General features: G+C 38.2%; 1 protein-coding gene across 1 annotated transcript in view; it reads right to left on the reverse strand.

The window, feature by feature from the left end:
* Nucleotides 1–108: 108 nt before the first annotated feature.
* Nucleotides 109–16526, reverse strand: part of rimbp2b (RIMS binding protein 2b) — a gene marked incomplete at its 3' end in the record, with an annotated part of 94337 nt that continues 77919 nt past the window's right edge. The window contains 9 exon segments of the mRNA XM_014023438.1: nucleotides 109–473; nucleotides 1574–1725; nucleotides 5839–6711; nucleotides 6794–6903; nucleotides 7496–7575; nucleotides 8228–8376; nucleotides 8990–9194; nucleotides 14340–14360; nucleotides 14635–14685. Of these exon segments, the coding sequence (XP_013878892.1) occupies nucleotides 109–473; nucleotides 1574–1725; nucleotides 5839–6711; nucleotides 6794–6903; nucleotides 7496–7575; nucleotides 8228–8376; nucleotides 8990–9194; nucleotides 14340–14360; nucleotides 14635–14685 (2006 nt within the window).

The following is a 16526-nucleotide window of genomic DNA, read 5'->3' on the forward strand; positions in this document are numbered from 1 at the left end:
AGCCATCCTCTTCTTCATCAGAGTTGATTGAATGCAAGGCGTTACCTCGCTCGCTGAAGAAATTCCTTTTCTCAACCTGCCAAATGAAACATCTGGGGATGAGGGGGAGGAGGAGGGTGGCGGATGGGCTGCGAGCGCGGCTGTGCGTGGGGTAGCGTGTGGTGCTGGGGCCGTTGCACAGGCTGCATCTGGGGCTGAGGGTGATTGGGGGGATACGTCGATGGGTACGGAGGATGGGTCTGTACCGGGTGGGGCTGCGGCACAGGGTGGGGCAGAGGATGAGGAGGTGCGGTGGCTCGGCGGGAGAGGTGAGGCGAGCCCAGGAGATTGTGCGGGATGATGGCCACAGGTGAGTCCTGGGACTCTCCCTGGGTCGATAACGTCCTTACAATGACCTCTCTGGCCTCCAGACCTTGAATCCTGTTTAAATCCACGCTCACATAGTCGGCTGTGGGGAACAAGACCTCCGCTATCTGCATTCACAAAGGAACCACAATGTTTTTTACCAGAAATTCACTCAGAATGACCAACATTCAATATTACACTGCTCAAAAAAATAAAGGGAACACTTAAACAACGCACGCTAAGTCCAAGTAAATCAAACTTTTGTGAAGCACATTCAACTCTGTACAGAACAAAGTACTCAATGCAAATATTTCATTGATTAAGATCGGGAGTTAGCGTGCGTTGTTTAAGTGTTCCCTTTATTTTTTGAGTGGTAGTGTTCCCTTTATTTTTTTGAGCWGTGTACTTCCTTTGCAGCTCTTTCTTGATATAAGCAAACAGGTGTTTGCATCATTTATGGCTGCTGTAACATGATTGTGGAGAAATATCAGTTAAATGCGTAAATGTAAATAATTATGACTTTAGGATGTCACGAGCTTTACCAAACTAACCTGTTTCAGTAAAACAAGTAGCTTTGTGTGTCATTAAGTTAAAATCCCATTAAAGCTTGTTGCATTTTTAATTGGATCACAGGAAACTCAACTTGTGCTCCTCCTCTTGGATCTGTGTTCAAGCTCTACACTTTGCTCCAATCGTTCAGTGTTTCAGAACAAATGAGTCGAGGTGGTGTTAAAGTACCAGAGATGCCTGCAACTATAGTAATGATTGAATTAAACAGAAACCTTCAGCAAACAGAATAAGATTTGAAACCTGTTCAAGGGAGTTTATTTGATATTAAATGTTTGTGAAGGATCATGTTTGTCAAGGGTTAATACCGTTTTTTTWAAATTTCCTTTTTCAAGTTTTGGGCTATTTAGTTAAAGCCAATTCCACAGTACTCTCCATAGCATCCTGGCTTTCAGTGAAATACCATACGAGTGTGCAAACACAGCAAAGCATTAACTGTCAAACTGATAACGAGCACAACAGAAGCTGTCACAGGTCATTTTGTGGATGGATCTATCATTCTTGTCCCTCAACACTGGATATGAAATATTAATCTTTTCTCCAGGAGATGGCAACAGAGATCTACTCACAGTAATAACCCTTGAGGAAGGGAAGACAAGTCTCAGCCAGCTGGAGCTGTAGTGTAAGATTAGAAAAGAAAGACTATAAAGGGAAATGGTACCTTTTGTCCCTTTGTGCAAACAGCATAACCAATTACACTGGCACCGTTGGAGGTTCCTGAAGGTGTCAGAGGGGGCGGCTTCCAACGGACCTGCAGGACCCCCGGTGTCTGACCGCACTGGACCTGCACCTCCTGGGGAGGTAGAGGGGGCCCTGAAAAAGATATGCATATAGTGGATAAAGAGAAGAAGAATAGCTCAACGGTGTTTGAAGATGTTTTGAATATTTGATCAAAAATGAAACCAATAACTCAGTATTCTTATTGTAACATGGCATAAATTAAGATTATTCTAACTTCAGAAGAAAATTTCAAATTTGGAGAAGCTTTATTCTGACCTGATTGATGAGCTAATGGCTGGTGTGAAAACTCCAGTCTCAAAAATCAGAACTGTTCAGTGCTGCTCTAATTCTACACTGCTGTCAGTTTTGCAGTACTCAGGCAGAAATATTACATTTCCACAGGAAGTGCCTCTAGGTTGAAAGTGCTACAGCTGCCTGCTGCCGTCGCCATTTGTGTTGGTAAATTACCATGGATTTCTTTGTGAAAGTTTCTCCAAACTGAGGTCATTCTCAGAGCAAGTTACAACAGGTAAGATATTCGTTTTATGGCATTTTCACAGAACTCTGTTTCATAAATCTCAACTATTATTTTAAACAGTACAGAGATACAATCTGTCAAGACAGAGCTTGTTCAGAAATTTACTTCATAAGATGAATTTATTGTTTTAATCTCAGGTTTTTATTATACACAATCATTTTGTTTTTCCATTGAGGGAAGGTGTTAATGTTGGTAGAAAATTTCAAGTTTGCCCACATTCAATCATCAGCAGAATCCTGGTGCCAAATTCTCACTGACAATTTTCTACGAAGAGGAACACAGTTTGCCGTTTCCACAATCTGTCAGTGCTGCCTGCATACTAAACAACATGCCATCTGTGCAGCGCTGCCGYTCACCTGGAGTCAAACGGTGAGCGGCAGCAGCAGTCAGCAGTATCTGCAGCAACATGCAGCTGACGTGTCTGGGAATCTACGTCGATGCARTTTATTCACATTTATTTTATGTTTTTTTTTAAATTACACTTCCCGACAGCGGACAACACAGACTTGCAGCAGCAGCAGTGGTTGTTTGGAGATTCCATTTTCTCTTGTCATTTTCAAACTGCACCTCCCATAAACAAGCTCCCTCCATAAAGTGAAATGACCATTCAGACTAATATTTCACAGGAGCCACTTTCATTAATTCTGGAAAACAAATGGCAGAGGCTGGCAGTGAATTGTTGGCGGCTCCGAACTAATGTTGACAAAAAAAGTATCGCTGAGGACTAATGAAGTGCCTTGTTTGAAGAACATGCTGAGTGGAAAAAGCCTAATGCAGGGCTTCCAGACACTGTCCTCCTTATTGACAACAGTTGTCTACCACCCATCCTGACACTATTTCAGGTGCCTCTAATTAACATGTCCAATAGACGGATCATTTAATGAACTCTCAGCATGAGTCCACATCAGCTGCCAAAAGGGAAAATGTCAATTCAAGACTTCAAGCATCAGTTTCTCTCTGTTCTCATATATTTTCTGTCTTTAATGTCGTAACTGTTTTTTTTTTCTTCTCATTTCATATTTGGTTTTAATTTTGCCTAACAAATAACTAACAGCAATGTAGTTAAATGGTTCCAGTAAATCTGGAAATGTCAGGCAACAGGACTGCTGGCAACAGAACAGCAGCAAYGAGCCTCGTGGGAGAAAAAGTATTAAAGATCTAAGCCTACTGTTTACACTCATTTGGCTGAGGGAGATGCTTGTTTCCAGTACAATGCATTTCTCTTTTCATTGAATACTTTCTCAATGATTTTTAATTACATCTGATTTTTCCTGTAGATGTGTCTTTATCTCAGTCAAACAAGCACAGAAATGTAACCGGGATCMAAAGAGAGAGGTAAGATGTTTGGCAGGACTGAATCTGTGATGGGCTTTTAGTGAACGGATCGTTTTGTTGTTTGGAAATTACCTGCTTTCCCTTTCATAGAAGGATAGTCTCCTTTTACCCAGATTGCACCTTTAACACAAAACCCAAGAACTACATTTGCTCTTACAAAAATGCTTCCAGCTACAAAAAGCTAAAAATGTAACCTAACATTAAATAAACTAAATTAAAAGCTGGTAAACAAGAGCAATGCTTTTGTTGCTGAAAAGCTAGACCATCATCCACCAATCTGTTGGAGMTAGAAAGATAAAAAGACTGATTTGTTCAGAGGCTGACCAAACATTTTGCATACAAATACCAAAGTATAAAAGTCTCCAATACCCCAAACATCTGTTTCCAACTCATGTGGTGCACAGGTAGGTTTGCCTGGCATAACCAAAACTTACAAACAGGACAACACTTAAAAAAATCCATGCAAACAGAAACCTAAAGAATTAAATCTGTAGTTCTGAAGCATGAAGAAATTGACAGGAAATGCTGTTTCTACGACCACGTTTGATTTCTGCCAAAGAGGCAGAGGGTCTCTTAAAATGTTGAAACACTGGGGGCTAAGCCCAACACTGAAATATTTTCATTTTCTCATGACATCTGCATAATTGTTAGGTACATTTAAAGCTAAAATATTTTAGGATGTACTGTAACAATTATAGATTTTTTTATTAACAAGAGAATAAAATGCAGRACCCTAAAATATTTGAAATTTGAAAATATATTAACTAATAAAAAACCCTTGTCCTTTTATGACAGGTTGTTCTCAGGATGTGAGAAACAGTAGTCTTTGTCCATGACAATCTCATATWAATATAATAACCATAACAATCCTTTCTGCCTGCTGAGCTCAAGCTGGATAAAGATACAGATCACCCCTCGTAACTTATTTGATTATTAGATGAAACATCTCAACTCTGCTTCTGCAGCAACACAGTGCAGCTCCACCTCCAGCCTAACGTGCACCGACCTCTCCAACATTCTGATATCTGCACCACAATTGAGCTAGCACACTGTTATGATGAACCTTTCTGGCACTTCATGAGCATAATTAAAGTGTCATTGTGCACAAAATACTGTATGTGATGCAGGTATTATGAAGTAGACTGTTGTGTGTAAAATAAAGAGAAAGCACAACCCAGTGAGWGTGTTTTTAGGCAATTTTTTAAACTTTCCTACTATATTAGGAGCTYAATAAATAAGATGAAATCTGTGTGTGTGTGTGTGTGTGTGGGGGGGGGGTTATATTTATTTTTTTCGTATTAATTTATTTCAGAAATTAAATTTTTGAGAGTGATACTTGATTGCAAATTGCATTGGAAGGCTCATATTGAAAATGTAAAAGCTAAAATGTCAAAAACTATTGCAATATTAAATAAAATAAAAATACTTTCTAAATAAAAATCACTATACATTTTATACATTTGCTTAATAATTCCATACATGGCTGACTGTGTGGAAATCTGGGGAAATTCTTATAAAACCAACACAAAACCTGTCTACATTCTTCAAAAGAAACTATATGAATTATAAATGCATCAGATTATTGTTGTCCAACTAATGAAATATTTCTTACACTGCATACTTTAAAATTGCATGATTTAGTAGGGCTTAGAACAGCACTGACAATGTACAACGCTTATATTAAACTCCTTYCACTTTGTATACAGAAGTAGTTTGAAATTAAACAAACAAAAACTATGAATAAAAAAAGAAATGCCTATTCAAAAAACAAAGATTAGGATAAATATTAAAAACAATTGTACTTGTGTTAGGCAGATTTATGTGTGGAATAATCATTGTGAAGAGTGAAAACTGTTTTTTACTTATTAAATTTAAAACAATGTATGAAAAATATTTGTTACACAAATAYAGCAAGGTTTGATTATGATTGTTTGCTCTTTGATTTTGTTACAAATTAGGTTAGAATTTCATTTGAGATTTCCWTTAGAAAAATCTATAGAAAAGACGTTGCTGTTTTGATTTCTGTAATGTATGTATAAAAAGCTTATGCTTCTACCTACATTTTTTTGTCTATACCTTGTGTTTTTGACATTGATCATGACAGGAATTCAAATATTGAATTCGGTTTTGTTGTCATTGTTCTGTTTTTATGTTGTCTTGTAAATGGAAAGCTTAAAAATGACAAAAATAAATAAAGAAATTCAACAAAATTCTGGCATAGGGTTTAGAGCTAAACCCCAGAGTGTTCAGCCCGAACACACAAATACATAAAGCATGTAAAAACATTTCTTTTCTTTACAAAAGAAATTCAAGTGTGGGTTTCAGAGACTGACCTGCAGACTGAGTGCAGAACTCCACAGAGATTTCCCCTTTTTCCCTTTGATCCATTGGAAGCTGCCAAGGCACCTGATGTGGCTGTGCGACAACCTTGACCTTGTAAACTGTCATTGGCTTCAAGTTTAAAAACTTGTACTTGTAGCCCCCAGCCTTGACCATGTCGTACTCTGCACCGTTGAGGAAGATGGTGTGACTGTAGTTGCTGTTGCTGGGCATCCAGGAGAGCTCAGCAGAGCACTGCGTGATGCTGTCCACCCGTAGGTAGTACGGCGCCACCACCACGTCTTTACCAACCAAAAGAGTGCACCGCAGCTCGTCTGATGGGCCTCGGTCTGTGATGCTCTGCACCGAGATCCGATAGGTGTTTGTGATAAGATTGAGCTTTTCAATGAGAGACTTTGTCCTACCCCCGTAGGGGACACTCATCCGAACCTCCTTATCAACCAGTACATTGTAGCCACTGATGGAGCCCCATCCTGGTGGGACCACAGGAGGATCCCAGCCAATAATCACACTCTTAGCCAGTTGTTTGATCAGGGTGATGCGACGAGGATAAGGCACAATGTCTTCACCGACCTCATCAATGTTGACGTTCAAGGTTCCTGTCCCATTGCTGCAGGAGCCAAGGAAGTCCACGCCCAGGCTGCTAGTACTCAGACAGTCGAGTTTACTGTCAGGCAGCAGACTGCTCAGGCCCACTCTTGTTCCTGCACTGGCCAAATGTCGCTGAGGCCCCAGGCTACTGTGGTTGAGGTAACCAGGTTCTTTAGCTACTGTGTCCCTRTGCTGGACGGAAGGCTTCTCCTCATCGTCAATGAAATCCACAAAATTGGATGGGACAAGTCCCCGCTGTCCATCCAGCAGCTCTCCTGGACAACAAAATGAGTTTAGTTAGTGATGTGGTGATGTGTTAAAGTAAATAAGATTAACTTAAAAAAAAGAATGTATAACCTTCATAAAAGCCATCATCGTCCATTGTTCCATATATGTAGAGGTACTTCCCGGCCACTAGGGGGAGCTCTGCTTCTGGATGCTCATTAGGCCCATCATATGGATTGTAACTAATGAAATTATAAAGAAACAACTGAACAAATCAGACACAAATATTTTTTGCCTTTATTTTAGCTTTTATCATCCTTTTGTCAGCTATACAAAACAATAATAATATTTTAAAAATAGATTTTGTAGAAGCTGCTTTGAGAAAAGTGTTTATTTATAATGTTTATTTAATTATTTATTTTACTTTGAGACAACAGCACAGTTTTGTTGTCAACTTTAACCCTCTTTCACAGAAACGTGTTTCTTGCATTTATTTGACTGACAGCTGATTGTTTTATCCTTGAAAACAGCTAATCACCTATAAGACAACACATGGCAGGTATGTTAAGAAAAGTTAACTATTCTCTGCAAATAATTTCCCTTCGTCCACAACTTGTACATAAATAGACTGTTAAATTTAACTAAAAACTGATTTTCCACAAACCCTTTATCCAAAGGTGAACCTTCCTTTTTACAGTTTAAAGGTTTTGTAACTAAAAACCTCCTGATACTTAAACAAAAATACAAAAATAAAAATCCAACTTAAAGCACTGTTAAAAAGCTTTCTAATAGTTGTGTCATAATAACTCATGGAAGGTGAACAGGTGTGCTTACCTGTATCGAGCAACACACAGACGAACCTTCCCTGTGAAACGTGGTTTGGACCTGGTTGTTGAGCTGAGCTCTTTGTCCATCTAAAGAACAAAAACACAAAGTCACTCTGTTTTTAATTGACTTCAGACTCAGACGTTAAGATTGTTTGAGCTCAAAAGTTCTAAATTTTTTTCGTCATACAAAGGGAATAAACTAATACCAACACCTATGTAATTGTATAATAAAAATATATAAATGTTCAGACATATTTTCTTTGCTGTTGAATCTTTCATCAAATGTTTCGACTTTATAAATGTTAACGTTTTACTGTATTCAGTCTGAAGTTCCTTTTGGTTACTGCCACTACCACTAATGGTTGCTTAGTGTGGATTATTAAGTCATTTCTTCAGAAAAGTTGTCTGGGTAAAAGACAATCTTTTAGGATCTTTACTATTTACATGCTCTGTTTTTCTCAGCTGGAAAACATCACATGAACGAATTAAAATGATTATCAGGCTAAACAGCAATAGAACAAATGWGTGGGGTGATGATTTTCTTTTAAATCCTCGTTTTAATGGTTGTTTTACTTTCAAGTTTTATTTGGTCACAAAATTATTTAGACATTAAACACAGGCTGAGGTTCACCATATTYCTTTTGTTTGATATAAATGAGGCGTGTCCAGGCGATTTGGAATAGAGAAATATTCATTAAAGTAAGAAGAACACAGGATGCAGGCGGACACTAGCAGGTACCTCAGAGAGGAACGCTCGTGCTGGGCTGCTGGCCCGACAGCGACTGAGGAATGTTGGCTTAACAGAGAGGAGCTCAGGTTTGTCTCCACTGATCTGGAGCGGCCGGATGAACTCTGATATCAGAGATCTGCTTGTTGGAACCTCGGTCCCTGTGGAACAGAGAGTCTGTCAACAGATCCTCACAACACTAAATAACAGAACTAATATTACAGTGCACAAACGTATACTTCATGYATCATGTATGTGAGTGTGTTAAAGTATATAATCAGCTGTAAAAAAAAACAAAAACAGGAAGCTTTAGGGGTTAATTAGTGTCATTTATTGTCCTAACAAGAGACAGGTACTTAAAGGTTTCTCATCTCATTAAAGAACAGATTTCTCACCTGACGTGAACAACATGTATTTATTACCAGCTGCCATCAAAGGTTTTCATAAAGACTGGACCAAAACAATTTAGTAAAAATAGGTAATTAAATCTGAACAATATTTTTCTCATACTGATGGTTATTGTGTCCCTAAATTAAAAATTGTGACCAGACGAAAGCTACCATGTGCGTTTCTTCACCCAAAAAACAACAAAAGTGACTGAAATCAAAACATTATTCAACTGTTGTGTGCCTAAMTGGTCTTTTGAGGTTCAAAAAACACAAACAGCAAAGGTTTAATCAAACCGCAAGTGCGCATTAGAAATAATTTGTAACAATTTTAGTAGCAAATCCAATTTATAATTGATGCTGTAAGCACTGATCATCTCTGTGCTACCTTTCTCGGTCGGCGCAGCCAATCCATTTAGGAGCTGGGATAAGGATTTGTTGGGGGATCCGGGGGATTCGCTCACAGTTAAGGGTTCGCAGCTGAGGATGTCAAACTTCCCAGCCTGGAGCCGGAACTTCTCCAGCTCCTTTGACAGCAGGTTGAACTGCTCACTCTGAGACCGACATTTCTCCTCCAGCTCGCGGACTTTGGCCTGGTGACAGTGAGGGGGGAGAGTCATCGAATCAGGAAAAGAGGGAAGGCAGGGTGGGAATAAAAGGGATAGTGACAGAAAAGAAAAACACATGAGCTTCATGGTGTGAACAGAAACACTCTGCATGTGTACAGAGACACAAATACTAACCACTGTTTACACACATTTACAGATCTTCTAACACTTACTGGACTTATCAAACAGACCAGTCATTACAGAGGAAAGACAGATCAAATGAATTTCTGTTACACCTGACATGTGACATGCATCACTACAGTACAATAACATTATAAGGCCACAAAATAAAACTAAACAATTTGTTTTAGAGCATGAGAATGATGGTGTTCTACATGTTTCTTATTAGTTTCATACCATATWAAGCTCAAAACCAACAATTTCATCATATGAATTGGAAGGGCATGTTTACTTCAAATCTGAAATGTGCTGCTGTAAGACATAAAATGTGTAGTAAAGCTATAGCTCAGATCTTTTTAAAGGGATCCCCAATTAGTTGTAACATTAGACTTTATTTGATAAACATGTATTTTAACTGTAAAATAAAGACTGTAAAAATACTGTAGGCGGTTTAGTTTTGTACATTTTTAAAAATATATTTTAACACGGACAGAGCCATTTTATTTACACACAAAGCATTCTGGGTAAATGATGGCGTGGATAGGTCATCGGAGCGAGGCTGCTAGCGAGCTATATCCACCCTGAAGGTTAATCTTGGACAATATCTGATGATCGACTCTTTTAACCAGAGAGCGTTGACAGAGAGGAGAAGGTAGAAATGACTCAGCCTGTAACTGAAAATATGGATGGAGGACAACAGAGCTGCTTCATGGAAGAAGAACCTCAGCTTAGTCTGTTAGCCTTTGTGCTAGCACTGACGCTGTATTGCCTTATAGGTATTTGCTCGGCGCTACCGCGACAAACTAACAAGCTAAACTGAGGTCCTCCATCCATATTTTCAGTTACAGGCTGAGTCATTTCTACCTCCTCCTCTCTGTCAATGCTCTCTGGTTTCATTTAAAAGAGTCGATCATCAGATATTGTCCAAGATTAACCTTCAGGGTGGATATAGCTCGCTAGCAGCCTCGCACCAAGGACCCATCCATGTCATCATTTACCCAGAATGCTTTGCATGTAAATAAAATGGCCCCGTCCGTGTAATATATTCTTAAACTTTTAGTTTAAAAATGATAAAAACTAAACATCCTACCGTATTTTTACAGTCTTTATTTTACAGTTAAAATACGTTTATTAAATAAAGTCTAATGCTACAACTAATCGGGGATCCCTTTAAGTCAGGTTTCATGAAAAAACTTATAAGCAAATAGTGTCACCTGTTGTAGACAGCAGTACAGTGACCTCAGTTTTGAGACAGTTTATTTCTGACCGGAATGACAAGATAACAGCTGATCAGACCAGTGCCAAGCCAAAGTGGATTGTGGTTGTCTTATAAGAACTCCAGTCTTAAAAAAATTCAAGCTCCAAGATTTCAGACGACCAGGTGAAAGTGTCTGTTAAACCCACATGTTGATTTTTCAACACTCTACCAGCTACTTGCACCTCAACYTGGTGAGGGCATTAACATCAATAAAAGTTCATCTGATCGGCTAAAATACAGTTTTAGGATGCAGAGCATAAATGTGTGGTACATAGCCGTAACAGCACAGCCTGAGTCTGCAGCAGAAATCCCTTAGAGTGTCCAAATTTAGTTGGTTTTGGTCTTTTCAAGGCATGACGACAATAAGAAAAACATCAAAGAATGGCTGCTGTGCACTTGAAGAGCAGGAACATCTGATGCATGAAATCACACCTAAAGACTGAACGTAATTGTTTGGGCAGGTGTAAAAATAACTCCAGGTGCTAAAGTCTGTTTTCACAAGTGGAATGACACCGTTCACTAATCAGCAGTCTGAAGCTAAGATTCTGTGAAAGACACTGAAGCTACTGTGGAATATTCCTGCTCTGCCCAACAGACAGCTCCAGTTTGTGCTGCACAGGAACTCTTGAGTCCAATWCATGCATACAGGACGCTGCTAGATAGAACATGCTGCTAGCAGACTGACAGAAGCGACATTTCTACGTTTATGAGACAATTAGTAAATTAGGAAATGTTAGTTTTAGAAGGATCCCAGCGTGCTCAACTGTATGGCAGTAGACAGCTTTCACACACATGCTGGCTGACACTCATGCAAACCTACAAAGTAAAGAGATCACATTTGTTTATCGCTGTTTGACAATGTTTCAGTTGATGAAAATACACAATTTCACATCCACAATGTTGACATCTTTAACAACACTTATACTGTGAAATATGCTTTTAAAAAAACTGAAATAATAAAAACGTTATGCTAAAATGTCATCAGCAATTRCTTGTCCTCTGATACAATCATTTACAAAAAAAAAAAGTCCTAGCCATCCCCTATTGTATTCTATTCAATTTAAGGAGTCAGACATTTTTGTATCCTTTTTAAAGAAGCCTTGAGTAACATTTTTGTGAAAAGRCAGCCTGCAGATTTATGGTCAGGATGGTCCAGAAAGCTCTCATGGGCAAGCGTGAGGGAAGAGAAGCAGATAGCCAATATCTGGGGAAATAAGTTATTAAAGAAAAAAGTTCCCTGAAGATCTAAGACAAGACCTAAGRGATGAATCATTCTTCACTTGACTGATCTACTTTGTGCCACATAGCATTTCAAATCTTACTTCTAACATACGAAGCTCTCAACAACCAAGCTTCATCATATACTGTATTAAAGATCTTTAAGTGTCTGTGACACCAATTTTTTGTGATAAATGTGATTGCACTTTTGGAAAGGTAACATAGAAAACACATTGCAAAAGCAATTGTATACCACTGAGATGAACAGTTGTTGAGATATTTGCATGTGAAGTAACAGGAAGTGATGTCAAAGGGGAATGTCTGACTGTAAACAGAGCATTGCTACAATGGTCACAACACAGACAGCAGGGAATTTTCTGATGTTTCTTTAGATAATTTTAGTCCCTATAAGAAAAAATGAAGAAAATTCAAATTTGAAATAATAATGGGYCTCATGCAAGAACCGTTCGTACGCACAGATTTGTTCTTAAGTTGTGCGTACGAGTGATTTAGGAGAATTTGTGGCATTCACCAATGTTTTCGTATTCTACGATTTTTTTCAGATACGAACAAAATTCACGAGTGGTCCAGACCTGTCGTATGTTTTACGAGCAGTCAGTCTGCTGTTATCCAGACGGGTTTTCCTCCMTAATAACTTTATATTTCGCTATTTAGAAAATATTTCAAGTTGAAAATAAATCACACTCTGTGATTATGTTGACAGTAGGTTATTCTGTTTGAACTTGAATTAGATTTTAACAACATTAATTGATTAGATGAAGTTAAATTGTCTTTTAATGCTGTTGTATAACACTACAATATTAATATGAAGATCTCAAACTAAAAAAACAACTTAAATTATGCATTAATTGAAGTTTGGAGACGTTTTAAAATGCGTCTTTTCAGAACCGCATCTGTCACTTCGACCGCAGGGAGGGGGGAGACGGCCAGGTAGGGGGGTGGGGGGTTGCGGTGCGCAACCACCCTTCTTCTGAATAAATGTAAACACAGTAATACAGGTGTTTACACTTAAATTAAAAAAAATATTTGACCAAAGAAAAACCGGAGCWGGACTAGAGAGAGATGAATATGATTTATATTTTATTTCTGTGACTGTAACGACTCACAGGAGACACGACATTAACAGCACATTTCATTCATTTAAGCAGCTCCTTTAATTCCACATGACGCTGCTAAAGAGAACAAATTTTTCTCGATCTCGGAGAGCAGGATTACAATCTCCGAACTCGTAAAGTTCTTCTTTTTTACTTTGCGATGTCGTTTATGAATGGATACTTCCTGGTATGTGGGGCAGGAAACATAGCCTTATATGGTGTTTTTGGGGTGGTAATTATGTTAATCTCCTCTCGTGTGCACGAGCAGCTGGATAGAACAGGTGGAATTCACGCAGCTCATTTACACACTTTTCCTGAAGATAGAAGAGTTTGTTGAATCTGACGTGACATGTTCGTACGAACCCTTCATACGAACAAAAGTAAGAGAAATTTAGGATAAGAATACGAACATGTTCTTGCATGAGGCCCATTGTTTTAATAAACAAAAACCAGGGAGTTTTCTTTCTTAAAGAGTTCCGCTTTGATGTCACTTCCTGTTTCATTTTAGCTGAGCCAAATTCAAAGRAAAATATGCCAGTTATGTGACAAAATGGGTTAAATCGTGTTTTATGCCAAATTTCCTAAATATTATGATATTTTCTTTGACTTTTTATATTTTAAGTAWAGGCATGTCACAGGTACTTTAATGTTCCACATTTTCYTAACAAAGCACTTCAGACTCTCAGGTTTACTTGTAGTTCCTATAGTTTCAGTACAGATGATATCCCCAGCATCTTTAATAAATAAAAAAACAAGTTCCATGCTTTTAGAAAACCAACAGATGATATAAGCTTGGTCAGTTTTTAAAAGTTTAGCTGTGTTAGGTGCTTCTGTCACGCTTCAGTGACTGAGAGGATCCTCAATCATATTCTAYAGACTGATTATCTAAAGGCAAAGACTGGACTGAAATAAATAGCAACAAAGAAACCTTTGACTTCTAGAGCCTGACGTATTGTTGCACAAGACCAACTTTAAAGATCACAAGCATGTCTGACTCCCAGGAAGTAAAATGTAAAAATAATGAGGACTGCACCAGATTTTTCACGCAGTGCAGTTTGTATTTTTCTCCCACTTCTGATTGCATTTTCACACAAGTAGAGATGTTTTTCACAAACTTTAACTGATAATTCAAAAGGAACTTTACTCAGTTACACGAGGCAGACAGTTAAATTAATMTTTTTAATGCTTTTTTTTACAAGTTAAAAAACCCTCTTAATTAAGAATTGTTYCAGTAACATTTAATTTGTTCATGCCTGGTTTATAACTCATGTTACTTGTTCACTACCACTTAGCCAGGTGAAGATATTTAATGTTTATCTTTGCTATCTGACATGTCTTCTACAGGTGATCAAGCGGTTGTCTGTAGGAGGAAAGACTTCAAAAACATCATGTTAATAAATAAAAACAATTCTGAAATACCTGCATGCTGTCCAAGTGGTTCTGTTTAAGCGTAAACATACACCCGTACAGTTAAAAAAAAAGAGATGTAGGGAAAGAAATAACACAATTACACATGTGATCACTCATTCGCATCCTGAAAACATAGTATTTCACCGTTTCACAATGCTCATTAAGCACAGACAGAGACTTCATAAAAATACAAAGTTCTAAAATGTGTTTCAAAAGTTGGTTTAACACTCTGGGTGAGGCAGAAGCTACTGAACAGGTTTAAACCAGGACGATAATCMCACACTCCCAGAGTTCAGATACTCACCTCTAACAGATGGACAGCACCTTCATGTTCCTTTTTAGCTTCAACCTGAGCCTGAGAAACACAGGAACATTTCACTCATGCAACAACAGGCTCAATGGATCAGATTTGGTAGTACAAAGAACATGATTATTACTTTTTCATTTTTAGTCTACAGAAAGTGGATATTTTTCATGCTCTGTCAATATTCCTGAAATGAGAGTGGCTCTTAATTTAGATGTGTTAGATGATGATAGATTATCAGCAACACACTGCAAAACACACCGAAAGACCAAAACTATGTCAAATTAAAATGACATGATGTAGCAAAAATAAAGTTGCTAAAACTTGTAGATTTTCATTATTTACTCATTTATTCAGCTCATAGTTTCTCTTTAAACCAGAATCTAACTAAATAGAAATAAAAACACTCCTTCTTTGTCTACATAGGAAAATGATCAACTGATGGATTCACATAAAATTGCTTCATATTTAGTTGTTGAGGTGAGGCCATTCTTTTCTCTTTTTTAATTTTTTTTCCAATATAGTTTTCATGACGTTTATTTATATAAAACTACCAGGCTGCTTGTGGATTTCAGTTTCAGGCCCCTAAAATCTGACAGCTTTATTGGTCATTAAAGTATAATGTTCTGCATGGTTTGGTTTTTCATCTTATAATTATTTACTCAAAGAACTTCTCAGTAAACATTCAGCATGYAGGCAAAAAATTGTTAATCCTAAACTGAATTCTTGTGCAAAGAAACACTATTTCAAGTTTGAATTTTCAAAGTGGGTAATTAGGGAYGCTTCTGTAGTATGCGCAAAAGGAAAAAGTATTTAATAGAAAAAGACAGYGACTGTGAAGGAACAAAGCATAATACGTGACTTTGTCTTATGGGAACTAGAAACATCTGTTCCACATAAATATAGGAGCATGTGTGGACTTTACTATTTAATAAATCTTCCACGCAGCCCATCAGTTTAGGAGAACACAGAGAGCAGAGTGTCTGAAGGAAGATAAGGCGGTAATGAGCTTCTGTTAATGAGACCGAGAGAGAAGCGAGAGCTGCCGCCTGGAAAAGGCTGACTGTGACTTTAGGCCCCCGCAACAACAAACACACTGGGATACACAAAGTTTTTCTAGCGATGGTACTGGTGACAATTCATACCACGTTCACAGCAATTCGCCTGGGTTCGCTTTGACACGACCGTCTGTTCGGGCCGGGGCAGGCTTTTTATCATCGTGCACAGCCAAAAGCTGATCTGTGGGTGATTTTGGTTTTTGGTTCTGCCTGTCATCTGTGTTTGTTGGTGTTTTTCTCTCTGCTCCCGGAGCTTTTSTCGAAACTTTTAGAAACTTATTCAGTGACTATAAAGCTACATCTGATTAACTTTTGAAGTCAGCCTGCTTCAAGATGGCTGCTACAATTTATCAACCCTAACCAGCACAAACATGGCTCAGTTGTTTTTACAGATCAAAACAGTGTGGTAGTAGCTGAGGCTGATATGCAATACATACTCTGAGTGCTAACAGGTCTTACACAAAATATCACGACACTGTGTGAGAGCCTTCGATTTCTTCTCCTGCTCTCAACATAAGATGATCTTACTTTGAAACTCTAAAGGCAGCAGATGACATGCATTTTTCTTCAAGGAATCCTAAGCTTTTATTTTTTTTTTCTGGTGCTGTTTCTACTTTATGTTTTGGATCAGCTTGCTTGTATCAAACACAAGGAGTGCTTTTGAAGTGTCACACACTCGGAGTTTGAAGAATGGTGCTAGTTGCACTGCTAATATCAATACCAGGGGGGTTCTCTAAGCTGTGGAGGATTTTTGAAATAATTCAGCGGCATTTTTGTATGTTATAAAGCCCGGCCTGGCCTCGGTCTGGGTTTAAACTCAGGTTATGTGTATTT

This window comes from Austrofundulus limnaeus, unplaced genomic scaffold, assembly GCF_001266775.1.
Source record: "Austrofundulus limnaeus strain Quisiro unplaced genomic scaffold, Austrofundulus_limnaeus-1.0 Scaffold369, whole genome shotgun sequence".
NCBI classification, from domain to species: domain Eukaryota; kingdom Metazoa; phylum Chordata; class Actinopteri; order Cyprinodontiformes; family Rivulidae; genus Austrofundulus; species Austrofundulus limnaeus.